This window comes from Vollenhovia emeryi, unplaced genomic scaffold (genome assembly GCF_000949405.1).
Source record: "Vollenhovia emeryi isolate VEMERY1.0 unplaced genomic scaffold, V.emery_V1.0 DF939120.1, whole genome shotgun sequence".
In the NCBI taxonomy this organism is placed as follows: domain Eukaryota; kingdom Metazoa; phylum Arthropoda; class Insecta; order Hymenoptera; family Formicidae; genus Vollenhovia; species Vollenhovia emeryi.
Genome location: NW_011967246.1, coordinates 1,749,736 through 1,770,221, shown reverse-complemented (window position 1 = coordinate 1,770,221; position 20,486 = coordinate 1,749,736). Strand labels below are relative to the sequence as shown.

The window sequence follows — 20,486 nt, the reverse complement described above, 5'->3', positions numbered from 1 at the left end:
TAAGTAAATTACACTGATCTCTGATCTCGAAGGCCAATCCACCTCCGTTAATCTTTCGAACTGACATAATTTAACATAATTTAGTGTAAGAACTCTCAAACGAGACAAAAGAAACCAAAGATAGATCTATGCGAGTCTACCCCGCTCGTTTTATTAGTCGTTTTCTTTGTTCGTTACTTATCTGTTGCCCGCGTTAATCTCGCGTGCGTAATTATTACAGCGCGCGAGAGTCTCGTTGAGAAACACCCCGGCGTTACTCGCCTGTACCGAGTTTATCAGCGATAGCCGAGATGTTTAGAATATAAAACCTCGTGGCCAAGTACCACTCAGACATTTCTCAGACGGCCGCCCGCGTCGTATGAATCACGGTTATTTTTTCCTTCGATAAGCGATATTTCTTCATGCTTGTATTTATCGTTACAGCAGATAAAACCGGAAGTGACTCGAGTAAATTTCGCAGCAACACGATCGCCAGCCTTCTCGGACTCGACCTTATCGCTGTACGACGCGTTATCTTTTCGCGGACGACAATTATCTCTGGTTGCTGAGCGACGCGAGAATTGCAAAACACGTATTGATCGAACCAAACGTCGATTTTACGACAGAATGCGGAAGACTTCGAGTTGCTTGCAAATATATCGTAGAGGAAACTTGAAAGAAACTTGAGCCACGTGCTTCTCTTTATTTCACCGGAAAACTAAGGCCGGTATTCATAATCAGATCTTCTATTTAAGGTCGTCTTAGGATCATCTTTAGATACTCCGTAGCCAATGAAATGTTCCATACAGCATCTTAAGATAAACTTAAGACGGTCTTGAATGTAAAATCTGACTATGAATACTAGCCTAATTTTCACGAGATCGCGAGGATGACGCGGCAACGTGTCCGAAAAAAACGGAAGAAAATAAGATATTCCTTTCTCTCGAAGACACCGAGCTTTGGTTAGAGATTCGGATAAGAGATCTGCGAAAGTCTCGCGAGCTTTGTTGCGAAAGGAAGAAAAATTACAGTAAAAAAAAGAATCTTACAAGAGAGCGAATATCCTTCTCGAAAATCTCGAAGATAACATCATTGTTTTTTTATTTCTCGGAGGAGAGAATTCCGTTACATATTTTACGGGAGGATCGCAGGAGGAACGCGGGAAACTTTGAGTTGCTTACGAATATATGCAATTTGAAAGAAACTTACGCCATGTGCTTCTCTTTACTTCGCCGGAAATCTAATTGCTACGAAATCGCGAGGGTGACGCGGCAACGTGTCCGAAAACACGAAAGAAAATAAGATATTCTTTTCTCTCGAGAGAAACACCGAGCTTTTTTTAGACATCAATGCGATTAGACGAAAGTCTAACGAGCTTCGTTGCGAAAGGAAGACTAATTACAGCGAAAAGAAAGAATTTTACAAGAGGGCGGTTATCTTTCTCGAAAATTTCAAAGATAAATAAAAAGGATAGTATTGTTTTTTTTTCATTCCTCGAAGGGGAAAATGACATTTTTTGCGGGACGAGCGAAGGAGGACCAGGGAGTTCTGTTCTATCTAATTTTGGAATAAAGGTGGACGTTAGATTAGATTGCAGGGGAGAATTTCTGGAACTTTTCTGAACTTTTCGATCGCGCGGTTTATTTCGGGATCAGATCGGTGTAGACTGAAAAAAAAAAAACATTCGCCGTCGCTCCCGATGCACAACGAGCACGCTATGCATAAACGTCGTCGCGAGTTTAATAATCGTGCCGGCGCGCAGCAATTGCAATCAATTTGACTTTTATTGACGTCCGCCTTGTCGCACGCTCACGTCACTTTACGTAACGCGAAACGAGGGAGGAGGAAGACGTCGCGAGGTAGAAGGCTTCTTGCGCGCGCGGACACGACCTTCGGTCTCGCGAAATTTTCGCGGAGGAGCCTCGGTGCGGCCCGCCTAATCAGAGTTGGCAAAATTCTACATTTTTTTGGATAAATGTCAGTGGTAAAAACCGGCAAAAACTGGTCTTCTCTGTTGAAAACGATAATATAAGTAGAAAACTTTTAGAAAGCACTGCAAAAAAGTATTAATTGTTTCCCGCATAAACTAAAAATTAATGTAAAATTTAGTACCTCCGAAGTTCTCGTTTTAAAAATGTGTATTAATTTCAATAAAACAATTTTTTTCTGAAAAATCGAGGGGGAAACCGCTGAGGGCATTGTGATGTACAGATTTGCGACATTACTGGGCATTGCTAGGCATTAGTGGGCATTGGTGTACAAGATTTTGATCAGCGGTTTCCCCCTCGTAAAAAACTTATTATATTGGTTTCTTCTTAAAATATTGATTAATATCTATGATTTAGTATTTTAAACAAACGTCTTTTTTCATAAAGACTATAAAACTGACTAATACTTATATAAATATATTTTAATTAAGTGTTAGTTATCTTTATAATTTTTGCCAATTTATTCCATTGGATGAAGTCCGGGGCGGTAAAAACTGGAATTTACTATAGTTTCTTTTCCACCCCCTGGACTTTTCCAGCCAACCCTGCGCCTAATCCACGTGTTCGCAATTGCAGGACCATGCGGCGGCAAGACGACCGGACAGACCAGGCTGTGCACATTCTTCGAGAACATGGGCTGGAAGGTAGGTAGAAGCCCCTTTGCTCTTTGAAGAACGAAAAAGACTTTCCCCCGAAAGAAAGGGAGAGAGAAAAGGGAGAAACAGAGAGATCTTCGTTGCGAGTTTTCACCTCCGACTGACCTTTCGCATTTTCTCTCTCCGAGCGGAGCGCCCGCTCGATTGCCACGTTAGCTTTCGATTCGGCAGATGCCGTGTACAGTAACTTAACGTTAACGCAGGCTTCGTTATTGACGGCATAGCCAAGAAAAGGGGACGATTATCATTCTAGAGTCTGCCCGTACTACTTGCGGTACGTCGTTCGATTGTCGCGTGCTATACGATAATTCGAGTCAAGGATAATACATTTGTGGCATAATCTAGCTTTTTCCATAGCTCGTCTCTCTCTGGAGCGAGATTCTACCTAGCCGTAAGTCGCACCGGTGAGTCGTAATTCCGTGCGGAGGTCGATTATAAAATGTCAGCTCGTCGAGAGCTTTGCGGAACGTATTTCAATCGATCCTGTCCCGATGTCGAGTCTTTCTTGAAGAGAAAAAGAAATGTTATCATCAGCAATGATCTTTAAGTCGTTCCAATTGAATGTTGTAAATCAGATCAATTTGTCGCGAATTGAGGCTCTGCAGCCGAGCAGAGATTCCGAAAGGAGACGCGATCTAGTTTCGGGGGGCTCTTACCCTTCGTTTTGGATTCGATAGAGCGGTGGTTGTCTTCTTTTTCAGGTGTTCCGTGTCCCCGAGACAGCGACCGTGCTGCTCAGGTATGCAATTATACGATCACAAGTTTACCAAAAAAAAAAGAAAGAAAGAAAAAGAAAAGCGAGAAAGAGAGAGAGAGAAGTTGGGACGAGAGTCACCCACGGACGAGTACGGTTTTCTTTCGCATTAACCCTGGAATGCTTCCACGATGAAGAACGTCCGGGGAGCGAAACTAGATCGAGAGATATAATCTCGGAGGATTTATAAAATTGGACATTGGAAAGAGTACTCTCAGATCAGTTTGAAAATTTGTCGAAATTTACAGGAAACGCTGTAGACCGTGCAGTACCAGCCAAAGTTATATCACCTTTCGATTTTTTGAGCACTGAACTTTCGTCAAAGTGCATCGCATGTGCTCAAAATTTTACAAGTAGACGCCGGATAACAGATGCGTCTTGGGCACGAAGGGCGATGAAATTTGACGAAATACACCACGATTCTCGAATTTTTCATTCGGGCACTTCGAAAAAATTAGTTGCGCTCGAAAACTCGAAAGGTGAGATAACGAGAGGACGTTACGAAACGTCTCGCGAAAAACCCTCTCGTGCATGTGCGTGCATTTTACGCATTGCAGGGTTAAAAGAGGTCTCTGAGGAGCGAAATAAAGCCGCTCGCCCGCCACTCGCTCTCGTTCGAGTCGCGTGTTCGAAGTCAAGTGTCGCGAAGGAGAATTCGCGAGACAGGCTGCAAAAATTGAACGAATAATTTGCATCTCGTCGAAAAGCTACGCGATAAACTTGAAGATCACTCGACTCTGAAAAATTCTGCGCGTTCGCGCGTTGATTCCATTTCGAGAGAAACGTTGGTACATAGTCGTGGTGTTCCGATAGACAGACGTCCAAACACTTCTAGATGGTCCACGTAACGATAAGCTCCTTCAATTGGCTGCGCTTGCAGCTGCGGGATTACTTAAGCCCGTCCCGGCGTCGCAATTGCGCTCTGCAAACACGTTCGATTAAGCTCAATTAGTTTAAACGCGTCGCGTCGTAGCCGCGCGAATGCCTCACGCAAATTGTCTCATATCTGCCGTCTGCTTTCTTTCCATTTCAGTGGCGGCATCAAGTTTTCAGACCTGAACGCGGAGGAGGGTAAGTCCCGCCGATCATATCGCTACTTTTCGCACACGTTCTCACCCTCTCCCTTTCCCCTGTTCCTCTTTAAGGCCGAATCAGACTAGCAATTGTTGACTCGAATTGGGATTGGCGATTGACGATTGTCGTCTAGCCAATGAGAGCAGATTAAATCGCTGCTTCGCTCTCATTGGCTAAAGGACAGTCGCCAATCGCGATTGGCGAGTGACGATTGTCTTCTAGCCAGTGAGAGCCGATTAAATCGCTGCTTCGCTCTCGTTGGCTAAAGGACAGTCGTCAATCGACAATTCCAATTCAACCCGAGTCAACAATCGCTAGTCTGATTCGGTCTTTACGCTCACGTGATCTTTCGATTCTTGACAGCGCGCGTCTCTCGAAGCGTAAAAAGTTTCGATAACGCGGACGCGCGGGAACGACTTTCGAGCCGCGCGATGCGAGCTCGGGATACCCGAAGCTACGGTAATTGACGCGATTAATTGGAGAAGCGTCGAACTGTCTGACCTGACAGTTCCGGGATTCGCATCCAGCCGAGATGGAAATTACACGGATTAACGATTCAACTGTCGGCCGGCCGTTCCCTCTTTTTTTTTTAATTTCTCGCGATTTTCCGAAACAAATCGCCGACGGGTGCGACTTATATTTCTCGCTTGGATGCATTAGGCTAATATTACATCTGTGCGTCGACAAATTTTTCAAGCGTGATGACTGGCTGCAGGATAGAAACTTCTAGAGACTCGAGAACTTTTTAATTCTGCAGCAAATCAACGCGCTTAAAAATTTTATCGTACGACAAATGTGATATATCAGCCTTGAGCCTATACACTGTAAAAAAAATATGTAAAATTACATACATGATAAGTGTAGCGATTACACTATTAATAACGGAAATACAAAAATTTGTGTTTCTTTTTTACAAAAACTTTTACAAAAAAAATTTTACTCTTTGTTGTGTAGATACTTGTTTATACATGATAAAAAAGCACAAAAAATTGTAAAATTTACAACTAAAAGCAAGCAGTTTACTTATTGTACAAGGTGTAAATTTACTGACTTATGTAAATATATTATCCACTATGATAATTGTAATTTTACATGTAATTTTTTACAGTATAATCTACAAAGTGCTCTCTGCGCCTAGATACATTCTAGTTTATATAAGCAAATCGAAACGCTTAAAAAATTTGTCGACAGTGTACGATGGTACAGCGCAAGTTTTTGAAACGTATTTATTGACTACAAAATAGAATGTTTCTAGGCGCAAAGAGCACATTGTAGATTAGGCTCTAGGCTATTACATTCGTCGTACGGCAAATTGTTCAAGCGTGTTGACTGACTGCGGGATAGAACATCTTCAGAGACTCGAGAACTTTTCTATTCCGCGGCCAATTGACGCGCTTGGAAAAATTTGTCATGCGACAAATGTAATACGACTCGCCTTACCCTGGTCACACGACGGATTGCGTCAACCGGCGCAATCGCGACGGTGAGAACACAAACGCGGACGGAAAAATCCCAACAAGCATTGCGGCGCGAAAGCGAGAGAGAGACAGAGGGAAAAAAAGACCTCGCGTCTCTCGACGCGATGACGGCGAAAAAAAAAGATAAAGGAAACCAGTTCGACCTGTTGTGTCGCGTATGAAACGTCCCCGGGGTCCTCGAAAGCTTCGCCGTGGACCTCACCCGTAAAGTTAAAACGAGGGTTAAACCGCTGAGGGCATTGTGGTGTAGAGACTCGCGGCATTATTAGGCATTTTTTGGGCATTAGGTCTTGCTGGGGCGTTATAAAGATAGAGTAACGCACACTGGGGATTGGTGTATGTACATACATGCTTTAGGTCAGCTGTTTACCCCTCGAGTTAAAACGTCGTGGCGACGAGCGCGGCGGGGATCGAGCTCGTCGCAACATGGCCCGTACATTGCATAACGTTAAGATTCTTGGCTTACGCTAAACTTGGCCTTCCGTTCCACGGTGTGTCGCGCGAGGAGGACTTTGTCCGATCGTTACGCGAAGTTTCGTTATCGCCCTGTCAGCCTCCGCGCACAGCCGCGTCAATCGGTCCACCTTTCGGGGGGGGGGATTCCCCGCTTCTATTTTTAATTTTCTCTCTTGCACCATTATTTCTGCCGCAAATAACTTCGTTACCTCGCGCTGAAAACGTATTGTCCACGCTCGGCCGAGCGGTCGGTGTGCACGTCTTTGTCTTCTATTCTTTTATTATTCAAATATGCCACCTGGTCGCGCGTACGCCGCGACTTTTACTTTCGGTGCCGAGATAAGATAATAATTTCGCTACGTGTCGCGTCGCGGTGGTGGTCGTCACTCTCGAAACGCTCGCGCGCCCTTACATAAGACGATCGCGCGACTTTAATCAGCTCGCCCTTGAACGGAAACGAACGAACGCAAATGTCACACAGGCTTCCCCCGCTTACGTTTTATCGCCGTCAGCAAATATACTGCGTTTCGATTCTCTTGTATACAGATTTTATCATTTTTATTATCACCTTTTACGAGCGCGACTACGAGGTAAACTGTTTCGCGAACGAGCACGAGACAATTCAAAGCGGCTCGATTCCTTCGCCAGAGAAGCGCGTGAAACAGTTTCCGCAAAATGTTTGCGATCTCTCCAAGTTTGCGGGGGGAAAAAACGCGAAAGAAATGAGAGATTCGGGGGATTGTGTTCCACGCCCATCCGCTTGCATCTCGTACTTTAACACTTTGAAGCATGGTGGTAACCCACGTTACGGCCTTCTTTACTTTTTTGGCCATTTAATTTCTAGTTGGAGCATTTAGGTCGGGTTTTTTTTTGGCATTTTTTTGATAACTCAGCAATAAAAGAACATAAAGAAAGAGTTGAGTAGTCTTTAACATTTATTGTAAAAGTTTTATAAATAACCAAATATGGAAAAACAGCAATTTTTTTCGGAAAAATTCATTATTGACCAGGTTCTTAAGATTATTTCTTGAAAACGTTGTACGAGGGATCGCTCATTACGAATCTGATGTCAGATTTTCAAAATTTAAAATGGCGGATACAAAGTACACGAATTTTTTTAAGTTTTAAAGTTTTTCAGCATTTTCGTTTGATTACGGCATTTAATAAGGACTCGTCACATCCACGTCGTTAGCTCTGAGTAGTGCCGAGAATGAGTAAATTCTAAGAAATGATCAAATTTCAATTTTGCATCCGTCATTTCGCGCGCGCTACTTTTTATATTCTATAAGAACCTTCAACTGGAACTTAGTTTCCATGGGTCCTAATAATATCTAAATAATGTTTCTTAGCATAGTTGAATTACAGTTGAATGTTATTCTTAAAAGAATAGGGGGGTATTGAATGCTACATGTAGCATCTAAAAATGCTAATATATAGCATTTTTAAATACAATTACAAATCGTTTCTCGATTTGAATGTGTGAATTCGCTGACGATAATAGCTGCGTTCGGTATTGCAAATCCGCGTCGTCGGAGCGCTCTTCCTCTCCTTCTCTATCTCATCCTTAACTCTAATGTTTGTTCTTTTAAGTTTTGAATTCCGCCATCTTGAATTATGAAAATCGGGCAACGGATTCGTAATCAGCAACCCCAAAAACTCTTGTATACAAAGTTTCGCAAAAAAGAAGGTTCAATACCAAATTGTATGCTTCAAAGGTTTAAATTTCGTCGCGACGGTTCGGCGCTTTCGAGAAGTTCCGCGAGCTTAATTTTTTACCAACCAGCTTCCTCGCGGAACGTAGTAATTGGAAAAAAAAAGAAACAACCGTCGTTTTCGCGTTTACGATGCTTGCGACAAGCCGAGGAGGACCGAAGCTGAAAACGTCGGATTATTACCGCCTTTACTATTTGCCATTTGTCGCTCGGCTATTCTTTCGCGAAGGCGCATTCGTCAGTTGAAGAAGAAAACGACGAAAAACCGACGTTTGCGAAACTCGAGCGCGTAATACGACCCACGCGTCTCGTTCTCATCGTCGACGATATTAGTTCCTTGACACTAATTACAAGTCCGTTACGTTTGTCCGAGGAGAACAAAGTTCATTTAATTTCGTTTGAAAAAGAAAAGATAAAAGGCCTGAACTGCGGAAAGGAGCAGGGAACAACCGAGGGATCCCAAACTCCGATTAAGATACGAAGCTTAATTCGTCCAGCGAGGCTCTTTTTATCAGTTCCTTTTTATCAGTTCCTCGCCCTCTTCTCTCGCGATTCGATGAGCGCGCGCGAAAGCGTGATATTCTTTTCGACTTGAGTCTTCGGTTCCCAATGGTGACGTGAGGCCAAGATCAAGGTTGATTCTAGCGGAGAACCCGTGTCCCTCGTACGCGAAATCCTCGCGTCTAGATCGCAGAAGCGAGGTTTCCTGCAAAAGCGAGGCGAGATGGTCGGAGATCCTGGAGGTCGATTCCGGCGTGGGTGAGTCCGAGTTTATCGCGCTAGAGTGTGGCCCGAGACACGATGAAAGTATCAGAGTAAGACGTACACGGAAATCAGCAATTGGTTTGAAAATATTTAGGCTTCCTTTTTTTTATCAGGAGAGATTTCTACACGAAGAGAATTTTCTCTTAAGATTTATTCCGAGAATCATATAATTGTGGGACAACGCGGCTTTTCGAAGAACTTCATGAGAGTTTGTTGAAATTTTGCCATACATTTTACTATATAATTTTACTTAGTATGCATTTTACTAAAAATGTATGGTGAAATTTCAAAAAACGCCACACTTGAAAAGATATCCTACTAACGCAGGTAGATTTCTAGGTGTCGCGGTAAAAATTTGGCGCTATTTTTTGTATCTGTTAAAAGATGGTTTGTAGCCTGCAAAATCTATAGCAGCAACACTCTGGTACACGGGGAGAATCTTCTTTTAAAATTTATCCTGAAAGTATTGTAATTGTGGGACACAATTGTCCACGTTGTCCCATGATTACACGATTTTCAGAGTAAATTTTGAGGGAAAATTCTCTCCGTGTAATACCTTACGGAAGGTTTAGGTTTCGTGACCAAATATTAATCAATCACATTGGATAAGCATGAATTTCGGTACCATGGCTACAATCTTCGCGAGGAATGACTGTTTACGTACCACAATCAAATGTTGTAATGGATGGGCGCCACAGAAAGACTTTCTTCCTGACATTCGCTAATGGTTGAGATAGAAATTCTGCTTCTGTCATTTAAATTGATTAAATACAAAGCATATGCAATTTCGCAGTATCCGTTTGTACATCTCGGTAATTTTTTCGTACCTAGAAAATTGTCGCTGCCAGTTGCAATATCATTTTTTTCGGCGCACGTTGTCTCACGATTTTCAGGATGAATTTTAAGAGAAAATTCTCTCCGTGTTGTAACAATCCAACAGCAGATGAAATTAACGCCAGTCGAGAATTTAAGAAATAAAATTAAGTGTGTAAACGATCTTACTGGCACTTCTTTATTCTATTATAAAATTTAACATTCTAAAATACAAAAATAAAACATTCTGTGTTCTAACGCCGATGACTAGACACAATGTACTGCGATGTCTTTAACGTTTGACATAATTTCACATCTTAAATTTCGACGAACCTTACATTTGCGGGTACTCGTGTAAGTTCGTGAAGAGGGCCAATATTACTGGCCGAAACGTTGTAAATTTTATAATAGAATAAAGAAGTGCCAGTAAGGTCGTTTCCACACTTAATTTTATCTCTCCGTGTTTTTTATCTTCTTCTATATTTCAATTTTCCCCCACTTGCTGCTTTAAAGTTAAGTTGTCTCGCTATTAATGTATTGAATCGGGATTTATTGTATTATATCGTTCCTGTATTAGAATTTTTCGTTACAAAATTTGACTTGATTCGACTTGATTCTCTTCGCGGGATTGTAGGACGAAGAGCATCTAATTAATGTTGGAAATAGATATTGATCTAATGAAACGAAAAAAGATTTCCAAGTTCGCGAAACAATTTCCGATTGCTAAAGTGAAATTGAAGGGCACAATCTGTGATCAGAATTTCGCGTAACTTTCGAAATTAATACCGCGATAGTCTTTTCAATTTGCCGATTAACAAGTTCGTTGCAAGTGAATTGGCGCACTTTTTCGCGCCGTCCAGTAGACTGTAGAAGCTTATTTTATCCCGTAGCCGTATCTTCCCCGCTTATCGATCGCTTCTCGTAGTCTCGTCCTGCGTGTCGGCACAATATTATGTATTTTGTTCCCTATTTCTTACATTTTTATCTTTACACTTCATTGTGTCTCGGCCTTGGTACGCAAGGCACTCTAGAATTCTCTCGCCGACGAGAGACGAGTCCTCGCGCGTCTCTCCGTTCTCGAGACAAATCTCCTTGTCGATCAGCTACGGGGCGAAGCTACCCGAGATACAGCTTTTCCTGCCGTTTTCAACATTATTGGCAAGATAATACCGACAAAATCACGGGTCTGTAGATATCAAAGACACCGATTCGAAATTCGCGAATTTCGTTTTTCTTTTACATGCCACTTGAACGAAACGAGGATCGTCCGTCCGTCTCGCTGGAATCTCGCTTGAAAAGGGCTTTAATACAAGACGTCTTAGACAACGCGATTAGTATACTTGTATACTCGTATACTTGTTATTCCGAAAATACCGTTCCCGAGGAAGTTTATCGAGCTAGGCATTTCTAGGGCTTTCTTCCTTAGAGCTTTCAGGCTCCCTTTACCGCGATAAATTGCGCGATTGTGCAGGCTAGCGCTTCAAGTATCGCCGAGGTCCACGTGCAGCTCGTCCTACTCGAACAACACCTCGAAACGAGCGGGAACATTCGTTGTATAATGTCGCATTTGCTTTCGCGCGTGTGTTGCAGCGTTCAAATTTCAGGAAAATCTTTTGCGCACGATGATACAAATCGAGAACACGTTCTTTCAACTGGGTGAGAGCTGTTCGAGGAATTGCCTGATCATCTGTGATCGCGGTGCGATGGACGCCTCCGCCTGTTAGTAGAAATCTCTGAAAACACAGTTGAATTAGTTTGGGATTGTCCCAGTATAACGTGAGGATTAACGAGAGTAATTTTTCAGTCATTTCGAAGGATAAGTGGGAGCTTATGATGGCCTCAAACGGATGGAACAACGTCGAACTGAGGGACAACAGGTATTAAACTAAGGATACAAGAAAGTTCACAAACTCGAACGTTCGTTCTTGTCTTCCGTTTCTTGACAATTAGTAAATTGGTCTTCTCATACTTAAATTGTCAATATTTTCATCAGTAAAGCATCCCGTCTTCTCTCCCGTGTTGACCAGGTACAACCAGATTATCCACATGATTTCGGCGGCGAACGGCGCCGAGGAGTTTTACTCCACGGAGGAACACGCGTGCCGCTCCGAGGGCGTCGAGCTCGCTCGCGAGCTCGACTACAAGGCCGCGGCTGCCTGGGTGGGCCACCCGTACTTCGACGTTATCGACAATTCGCAGGATTTCGAGACCAAGATCTGCCGGATGATCGAGTGCGTGTGCCAGAAACTGGGCATCGACACCGGCGACCGGTTGCTCGCCAGCAGCCGCAAGGTCAAGTTCCTTGTGAAGGCGCCGCTGCCAGCGGACGGCGAATTCCCGCCTTTCCAGGACTTCGACGTCGTGCATAATTACCTCCAGAGCAACCATCCCAAGATGCAGGCTCGTCTACGCAAGCGCGGCCAGAAAGGTGAATCGCCGTGCGCCAATTGTTCATTTGACACAATTTTATCACTCGGGAGAGAAAACTTACTCGTGTCTGTCATTGTCGATAATTTTTCGTATTTGCGAGCGAACGGTCCGCCTGGGCATCGCACATTTACTTTTCCTTACGTCGAACGAGACGGATTCGAGCGACGATACGATTTGCATTTTCTCTTCTTTTAGGTCACTGGTCGTATATCCATACGATTCGCCGACCGAAGATGTGCGGCCAAGTGATCGAGGTGAAGACCCAACTGACGCACCGAGACTACCTGAACATGTTGGCCCAGCGCGACGATTCGCACTTCACTATCTTCAAGCGTCGCCGTTGCTTTCTCATCAACAATCAGTATTTCCAGTTAGACATATACAGAGAACCGGCGCATCCCAGGTAACACTCCAATATCTCCATAATCGAATAAACTCGTTGAACTAAGAACTCTGTCCATCTTCGATAGAAAAGTCGATGTACTTAGCGAAGAATCGATAAAAAGTGAACTTTGTTACAGAATCTAAGATAATCTACGCTTTTCTGTGCTCGCTAGCGTTTGCATGCGAAATGTATTAGAAATACTTCGTATAATCAGTTCGGTTATAATTTTTAATTTCACGATTGATTATTAAGTGTTAAAACAGATCCTTTTGTTTCACTCTCACATATGTACTTATTCGTCGTGAGAGAGGAAAAGATATCGCATTACTGTAAGTGTAACTTTGTGCACGCTTTGCAGATGTCGAGGTTTGATGCTGCTCGAGACTTACACGGCGTTGACGGGTGAGGAGCTGAAAAACACTCTGCCTCAATTCCTGACGATCGAGAAGGAGGTCACCGGCAACCCGGATTACAGCATGTTCAACCTCAGCTTACGCGAAGAATGGAACAGCACCAATAAATACTGCCACAATTTGCACGGTACTGTATTGGCGTACTTAAATCCAGAGCTTGGTATCTTTTTTTTTAAAAAGATACAGAGTTACTGTCTGTATCTGTATCTTTCTTCTGGAAAAATAATTCAGTGCTTCTTGTAGCTAAATCGAAGGAATTCAAGAACTAACTTGTATCTATATCTTTGATGAAAACAGTCAAGATACCAAGCTTTGCTTAAATCCTGTAACTATAAGAGCATTTGTTTTCGTTACATAAGTGGATTCATCTCGCATATTTTCTCGTATCTGTTATGCTCGGACTGGAAAGGCCTTACCTTTCGTATAAGCGCAAACGTGGCTCGATGATTCAAACTTTTCCGGCCATTCGAGCTTCACGTATTTCAATCGCGCGAAATAATAGCGATTACCAACGACAGAAACCGCTGTATCTGAACGCGACTATATGAATAGCGCTCGCCATTCCATGTTGCAGGCATCATGCAATTGGCAGAGAATCAAGGTATTCCGACTTCGAAGAATCTACTGACCGAGGTGCAAAGTAACGGTCTCGATTGCAAAACCAGCAGCGCATTGGGTTCAATTACAAGTCGTCAGCAAGCGATCATCAACAAGAGCATCAATGGCACCCAAAACGGTCTGACGAACGGTAAAGCGACGTTCGCCGAGCGATGTAATATAAACAGCGATGGCCAAGAGCCGGAAATTCGCAACGGTGATTCAACCATGAGGCCGGACGAGAGTTTACGAGAGTTGAAGGTAGAACCGCAAAAGAACGGATTTGGTAATAGGTTCTAATGGGTGGGACATGCGAAAAGTCAAGGAACAATAAAGTCTCTTAATAATAAGCAATTCGCGAACGAGTCCGAGCTGTAGCAGGGACTTAAACTTTATCAGTATCGGCGCGAATTATCTGAATTAATATTGAGTGAACAACAACTACTAACGCGATAGACTTCTAAAATTTCAAACAGATAATATCTATTTTTTAATCAAACTTGCGTGTCGTACTTAAGAAATTTTCGTGGAGGGTCTTACGACCAGTTTCGTCAACGTCGATTAGACTTGGATCAGAATCAGGATCCAGCATAAATTTTTTGAAAATTTACGACGAAATTTTCACGAAATTTCAGAAAGTCTCGAGAAAGAGAGAGAAAGATATCTAAAGTTTTTTAAATAATAAATTTTCCCTTCTAACATTTTCTTACATTTTTAAAATCAACAATTTGTAAAAATCCTTAAAATTCCAGATGAAAACGAACATTTGGAGAGAAAAGTCGATTAAAGTCACTTTCACAAATTGTCACTTCGGTCAAACTCTCGTGTAATACTTGATGTCGTTTCCGATAGTAGAAATTAAGTTTTACCATGATTCACCGTAACTCATCGCTTTTTTTTTAATTTCTACATGAAAGAGGAGCAGAATGAGCCAAAGAAGAGTTAGAGACGAACTGAACAGGAGCTAAAGTTACGCGACATTGATGAAACGAGGTCCTAGAAAGTTTTCAATATAGCTCCACTGAGCGATGTGTATTAATGCACCAAATGTTTGTACTTCGCTTTACTTTACTCCAGTTTTACTCTTTATACTCCTCAAGTATTGTCTAACAACTTTCGAAAGCTCGAAAGAACGATCGTGATAGGGAAATGCGCGTATCGTGTTGCGAGGATTCGGCGTTTGGGAACGTAAAGTCTCAAGAAGAAAGAAAAATATCGACGAATTTGAGACAGCAACGCTATCGGGTCACATACCCTAAGGAACGATTAGAACATTTTTTTGGGACTATCGCAAAATTTTTCGAATATAAAGAATTCCAATGTGTTAAGTATCTCAGTCACGTACTTAATGTTAAAAAAAAAGAAAGTTACAAAGACGTTAAAGTTATGTTCCAACGATATAGTAGTATTTTGGTCGATACTTAGGTGATACAATAATATCAAAGTAACATTTTAAAGTGAGCTATCAGATCTTTAGCACTTGTATAAATTTCTACGTGTATCAGAAAAGAGAAATTGATATTAAAATTTTTCGTAAAATTCTTGAAGCACGAATTTTACCTAGTGGTAACTTTGGTACAAACCGCTCGCAGATATATAATGTGATTGTTTTCTAATTAAGATCGGAAAGTGTAAATTTTTAAATGTTTAGATTAAAATTAGCTTGATTGATCGCAGAGTAATGACTTTTTAAGTAAAGAGGAAAGATTTGAGACCTGTAAAACTTTTTAATTGTGTTATTCGAACATTGTTTTCAACGATTACATATATTTATACCTTGTTTTTTTTTAAATCTTTTGGAATTTCACTTTTGATAGGAGACAATTGAATTATGATATATAAAATTCTTTAACTTTAAGGATTGAGAATAGTGCAAGGCTGTATTAGGAATATTTTTGAGTGATTAAGTCTCCCTTTTATCGTCGAGCAAACCAAAGTTTTCTCACTTTTTATATAGAGTATTCTCTCAAACTTTCTGAGACTTGTATATATTCCTTTAGTATGTAGCAATTCTTAAGTTTTTAGATCTCCAAAAATTGTAATCTGATAACTCACTAAAAATATGGCAATGGCGTAAAATAGCCTGTTGCAATCACGGCGAACTCTTAACGATCGAATATATCAGTACTTAATAGGTGCGCTTGCCTATAGAAGTAATTAAGTTAACTATATATAATGTGGCGCAATTATTTTTATCGAATCTACCTACTTCTGTGATTAATTGTACTATGTGTTGTCGATGTAATTGCGAGAGATCTCACGGATAGCGGGATGAGGAAATTGCTGAAAAGAAAGAGATTATAAGAGTATGACTAAGAGAGATGATTATAGAGATGTGATTTGCGAGATCTTTATATTTTGCTCGTGACCCTAAAACTTGGTGATGAATTCTGCGATGACGCTTAGCCACACGTGTCGCTTTCGCATTTTCTACACGCCAAACTGATCATTCACAAATTTTTGCCACTGTTTAGAGACAAAGTGCCTGTGAAACATTCATTCGCGGAAATAAAGAGAAAGAAATATATATGTATATATATTATATATAAAATATATATATGTATAAAAAACACGAAAGTCTATATTTTCATTCAATGATGCAACAGTGAGTTATCAATGCGCACTCAGTTTACGTAGATAATGGATCTGAGAAAACAGAACGTTGTATCTATAAGCGTCTAATAAAACAATGTCACGTGCCTATCATGTCTTATGTCTTCACCATGTGCTAAACCTATTCAAAGTGTCTCAACAAATAATTTTTTTAAGAAAAATTTATTCTTTTAATTAATACTCGATGTCTCTGGACAAATCTTTAGAACAATCTTTTGACTAAAGATACATGTTTTGAACAGGTTTGGAAAAGAAAGGCGCACTTTTACCAGATTTTATCTATTGTATTAAGTTTAAAATATTTGCCCTTTTCAATTGTGGCAATCCTTTAATGACCTTTTTTATGCGCTTATTACATATATTTTATTGATATATTGGGTATAGAAGAGAGTACAAATTAAGCGAGACGTTGTTTCAGCACAGCTGAATCATTTATTGGCAACCTTTTAGAAATCCTCGGAAACCTGAGGAGCCTCTTTTGAATCACGATAGTTCAACTAAACTCTTGGTTTCTCACTGTTCCTCCTATTTTGATCTATTATCATAATTACTTATTATTTTCTTCTTTTCCAACAGGTAATTAACGTGTTAGTAAAACACTGTTTAACCACTTGAAGTGGATGAAGCTGGGTAAACATTTAGTTCGTCCTTCTATTTTGCTTCGACCTATTAGCGTAATTAATTTTTCGTTAGAAAGATTAATGTATTAGTAAACGACTTCTCCGTCATTCGCAATATCTACCAGTGTTGCAATTGCATCCGTCTCAGAGCATCAAATTTGTCTCGTCGACCGCAGTTACAAGGAAATGTAAAAGAAACATTTGTCTTATAAAAAAAAAGAGCAATACAATCGAGCAATTGCGCTTGGATTAATCCTAAATTCACAGAAACGCATGGAAGTATTATATATCAGGTATATGACTCTTTGTATGCGGGAAGGGCTACTCCAAATTCGACGAATAACATCATATATTATTACATACTCTGCGCCTGGATTCCATTATACAGTGGGCTGTCATTTGGTATTCTCGCGAACGAACAGCATTATCGAGTGTCTAGTAAATAATTGGCTAGTAATGATAAATACGGGAAAACAAGATAACGAGAAGACATGTCTCACGCATTCGTTGCGTTACGAAAGACAAATTTTAAGAAGGCTACGCACGCATCGGGTGGAGTCTCTTGCGAATTTATGCGAGACGAAAGGTTCTCGGATACAGTTTCCTATCCTACACATCGTTTATTCGCATTGGAAGCATAAATCAGAATTTCCCTTCTCCTTTCTCTGTACATCTACGTCGATTTTGCTCGCGCAGCCGTTTAATTGAATATATTAATCTAAGACGAGATCTCGATTAGTCCCATCGTTGTACGTTAATAGCTTCCACTCTGCTGATAAAAAGACTTGAAATTCGAGTCTCGAGAGCGAATTAAAAGCTCTCTTCGCAATGATCCTTTCCCATTTCTCCTATGACTTTTGCTCTCTCATAATTTACGTGTCCGCTAAAAAATCTTCCGAATTATTCTTTTCAGAAAATCCTTGCCGCAATTATCTCGTCCGTTAAAAGCTTCTGCAAGATCCGTTTAATGTCGCACCGGGGAAACTGCTCATACGTGCACTTTTCCGATTCGCAAAAGATACATAACGATTCGGCTAGAAGACAATCTCATCCCCTACTACTATGCCAAACGAAGGAATAGTATTCATCTAGTTTTGGTTTGCTGCTGCTGCTGCTGTTGTTGCGCTTTGAACTGCTTGTAGATCTTCTTACTCGGAACCAACAGTTGGCACAAGCCGGGCCTCTTCTTACGCTTCCTGTTCGCCGTCTGATTGTTCTCTTGATCCACCTCGTTCTCGTCGTCGTTCGCAAGTGGCGGTAACTGCTGCTGCTGCTGCTGTTGCTGTTGCTGCTGCTGCTGTCCGTTATATCGAGTCTGACAGACCAGCGTCTCCTGCGGAGTTCGCAGGGCCTCCAATTCGGCCGCGCTGCGATGCAGATCCGAGTCATGGGCGAAGGTGCAGTTGTGGCCGAAGCGGCAGCGGCCCTTCCGATAGTTCCAGCAGATCTTGCGGCCGTTTATCATCTTCGTGTCGTCCAGCGTGGGCGTCATCTTGACGTGCTTCTCCAGAATCGCGCTCTTCGCCCGCTCCGCCTCGACGAACGGATTCAGGAACACCGAGGTCCTCAGCAATGTGGGCGCGCTGTTGAAATCTGGCGTCGGCAATGGAAGCTTTTCTCTGGAAGCTGTCGTTTCGGTTACTCTCACGTGTCCACCGTTCTCCTCCTTGTTATCCTCCTCTTCCTCGTCCTCCTCCCTCTCCGACTCCACCTGCTCGGCACCCTTAAAGCTAACGGTGAGGCAATATCAGATTACAAAGAACAAGCCGCATTCTGTACGTATATACCGGTTGCTGAACTCAAACGAACGCACGGCAAAGTGTGTCTTTCCTCTCCGCAATTTAATATCCGTCGATAGCATTAAGGGACGCAATTGTCTTGCACGAAAGACGGTCGAGTTTTGCAAGACATTCTCGCGCGAGCCCCACGCCGGAGCTCGCAGTGGCGTTTGCGTCTCGCGCCGAAGCTCGGGAGCGAGAACAAACGGAGGGCGAGCCGTTTCCGCGCAACGGCCCGAACTTACGCATTCGAGATCTTCCGCTTAGCAAAATATTTTCGTGCGAGCCCCACGTCCGAGCTCGCGAAAGAGACCGAGAGCGAAAACAAACGGGGGAGGGGGCGGTTTTTGCGCAAAGGCCCAAACTTACGCATTGTCCGAAACGTCGTCGTCCGCCTCGCCGTCCGAGCCCGAGGAAGTCCCGTAATCCGCGACCAGGGAAGCCATAGTGACGAGTGTCAACGAGTGTCACCCGCTCGGACCCAACAAACTGGACCGCGAGTCTAACCGTACGACCTAATTAATCTAATCATCGCGCGAGGCCAGATGCCGACCGCAGGGCCTGGGGGGCCAACAAACTCTGATGATCTGATCGGCGAGCTCGCGACGGCGCACGCAGCGCCGTCTGACGGCGCGCACCGAGGATCAATGGCCGCGTTCAGCAGACACAACTGTTGAGTGAGCGCTCAGTATGATTGGTTAATACTTTTAGATCCAGCCAATCATATTAAGAAATCAATGGCCGCGTTCAGCAGATACAACTGTTGAGTGAGCGCTCTGTATGATTGGACGCGTTCAGCAGACACAACTGTTGAGTGAGCGCTCAGTATGATTGGTTAATACTTTTAGATCCAGCCAATCATATTAAGAAATCACTGAGCGCTCACTCAACAGTCATGTCTGCTGAATGCAGCCATTGGTTAATACTTTTAGATCCAGCCAATCATGTTAAGAAATCATTGAGCGCTCAGGGTGGCGTCCCATGGAGCGGAATACGCGGAAGCGGAATCAGCGGATCGCCAATCGCAAGATTATTCTGATAGAGCCCTTTCAAAAATTCCGTCGAAACGGTCTTGTGATTGGCGATCCGCTGATTCCGCTTCCGCGTATTCCGCTCCATGGGACGTCGCCCTCACTCAACAGTTGCGTCTGCTAAACGCGGCCATTGAGCGCTCACTCAACAGTTGTATCTGCTGAACGCGACCATTGACGCCGTCTTTAAAATAAATCGCACCTAAACTTGAGGAAAAGGCGTATCACGGTCATTTCAAGGCGCGGCGTACCTTTTCTCGTGAATAACAAAGCGCGTTGTTCCCCTCGTGAAGAGTGAAATCTTTTCAAACGCGTTCAGTCAATTGACTAGAAATTGAACGTTGTCTGCGTCAAGTACTTTACAAATATAGCGCGTTCGCCGCGCATGCGCGGAAAACCGGGCCCGCACGCACAACTTTCGACCGAACGTGTCTAATGTCCGCGAACACTTCATGACGCCCGAAAGATTCGGCGAAGCGGCAGAAGGAAGACCGGGCTGTTGAAGGCGTCTCGCGTTAACCGGGAAAATGGCGTTATCTTGTGCGAGTGAGTATCCGCGATTTGTGTAGTTCATACGGTTGCGCTATCGTTCCCTTTGACCCTGCTGACTTTTCGATTTGCGCGACGACCCTCGCAGCGCGACACTACGCCGAAAAAGTCCGGGAGTTTCATACCGGCGTAGTCGAGTAACATAACCTAGAGCACGCTTTACCGCATTTTCACTAACGAGCGTACAATTGTGACGCGACTGTAATATGTAAAACAGACAGTCCGCTGCAAGGAGAACACTTTACGGAGACACGAATTTCTCGTAGTACAAGTGCATGCGTTACGTATACGTAACTTGTAATCAATGCATAAATTGGCAACACTTGGATGGGAAGGCTGGTCTACAATACATGGAGTAAGCTGGAGTAAGGAGTAGGAGTAAGGAAATAAATCCA

At 42.7% G+C, this 20,486-nt stretch overlaps 3 protein-coding genes across 6 annotated transcripts in view; 2 read left to right on the top strand and 1 right to left on the bottom strand.

The window, feature by feature from the left end:
* Positions 1-14,159, top strand: part of LOC105570528 — a 21,559-nt gene extending 7,400 nt beyond the window's left edge. The window contains exons 2-10 of the mRNA XM_012027796.1: positions 2,544-2,611; positions 3,325-3,362; positions 4,411-4,448; positions 11,266-11,394; positions 11,480-11,552; positions 11,703-12,103; positions 12,301-12,508; positions 12,849-13,030; positions 13,478-14,159. Coding sequence (XP_011883186.1) covers positions 2,544-2,611; positions 3,325-3,362; positions 4,411-4,448; positions 11,266-11,394; positions 11,480-11,552; positions 11,703-12,103; positions 12,301-12,508; positions 12,849-13,030; positions 13,478-13,800 — 1,460 coding nt within the window. The 3' untranslated portion in view covers positions 13,801-14,159. The remainder of the gene's footprint in view (positions 1-2,543; positions 2,612-3,324; positions 3,363-4,410; positions 4,449-11,265; positions 11,395-11,479; positions 11,553-11,702; positions 12,104-12,300; positions 12,509-12,848; positions 13,031-13,477) is intronic.
* Positions 14,160-16,400: 2,241 nt separating this feature from the next.
* Positions 16,401-19,130, bottom strand: LOC105570527 (UPF0746 protein DDB_G0281095). Its single transcript, XM_012027795.1, has 2 exons — positions 18,881-19,130; positions 16,401-18,463 (listed from the first exon to the last, which is right to left on the bottom strand). Exons 1-2 carry the CDS (start codon positions 18,955-18,957, stop codon positions 17,818-17,820), a joined length of 723 nt encoding a protein of 240 aa, XP_011883185.1. The 5' UTR covers positions 18,958-19,130; the 3' UTR covers positions 16,401-17,817.
* Positions 19,131-19,839: 709 nt separating this feature from the next.
* Positions 19,840-20,486, top strand: part of LOC105570526 (pre-mRNA-processing factor 19) — a 7,880-nt gene continuing 7,233 nt past the window's right edge. For 3 of the 4 annotated variants that reach the window (XR_001009590.1, XM_012027792.1, XM_012027794.1), the window contains exon 1: positions 19,840-20,088. Coding sequence is in view for 3 of the 4 variants with exons in the window: in XM_012027792.1 (XP_011883182.1) it covers positions 20,070-20,088 (19 nt within the window). In the remaining variant the exon portion in view is untranslated. The remainder of the gene's footprint in view (positions 20,089-20,486) is intronic. The other variant, XM_012027791.1, reaches the window with a different exon arrangement.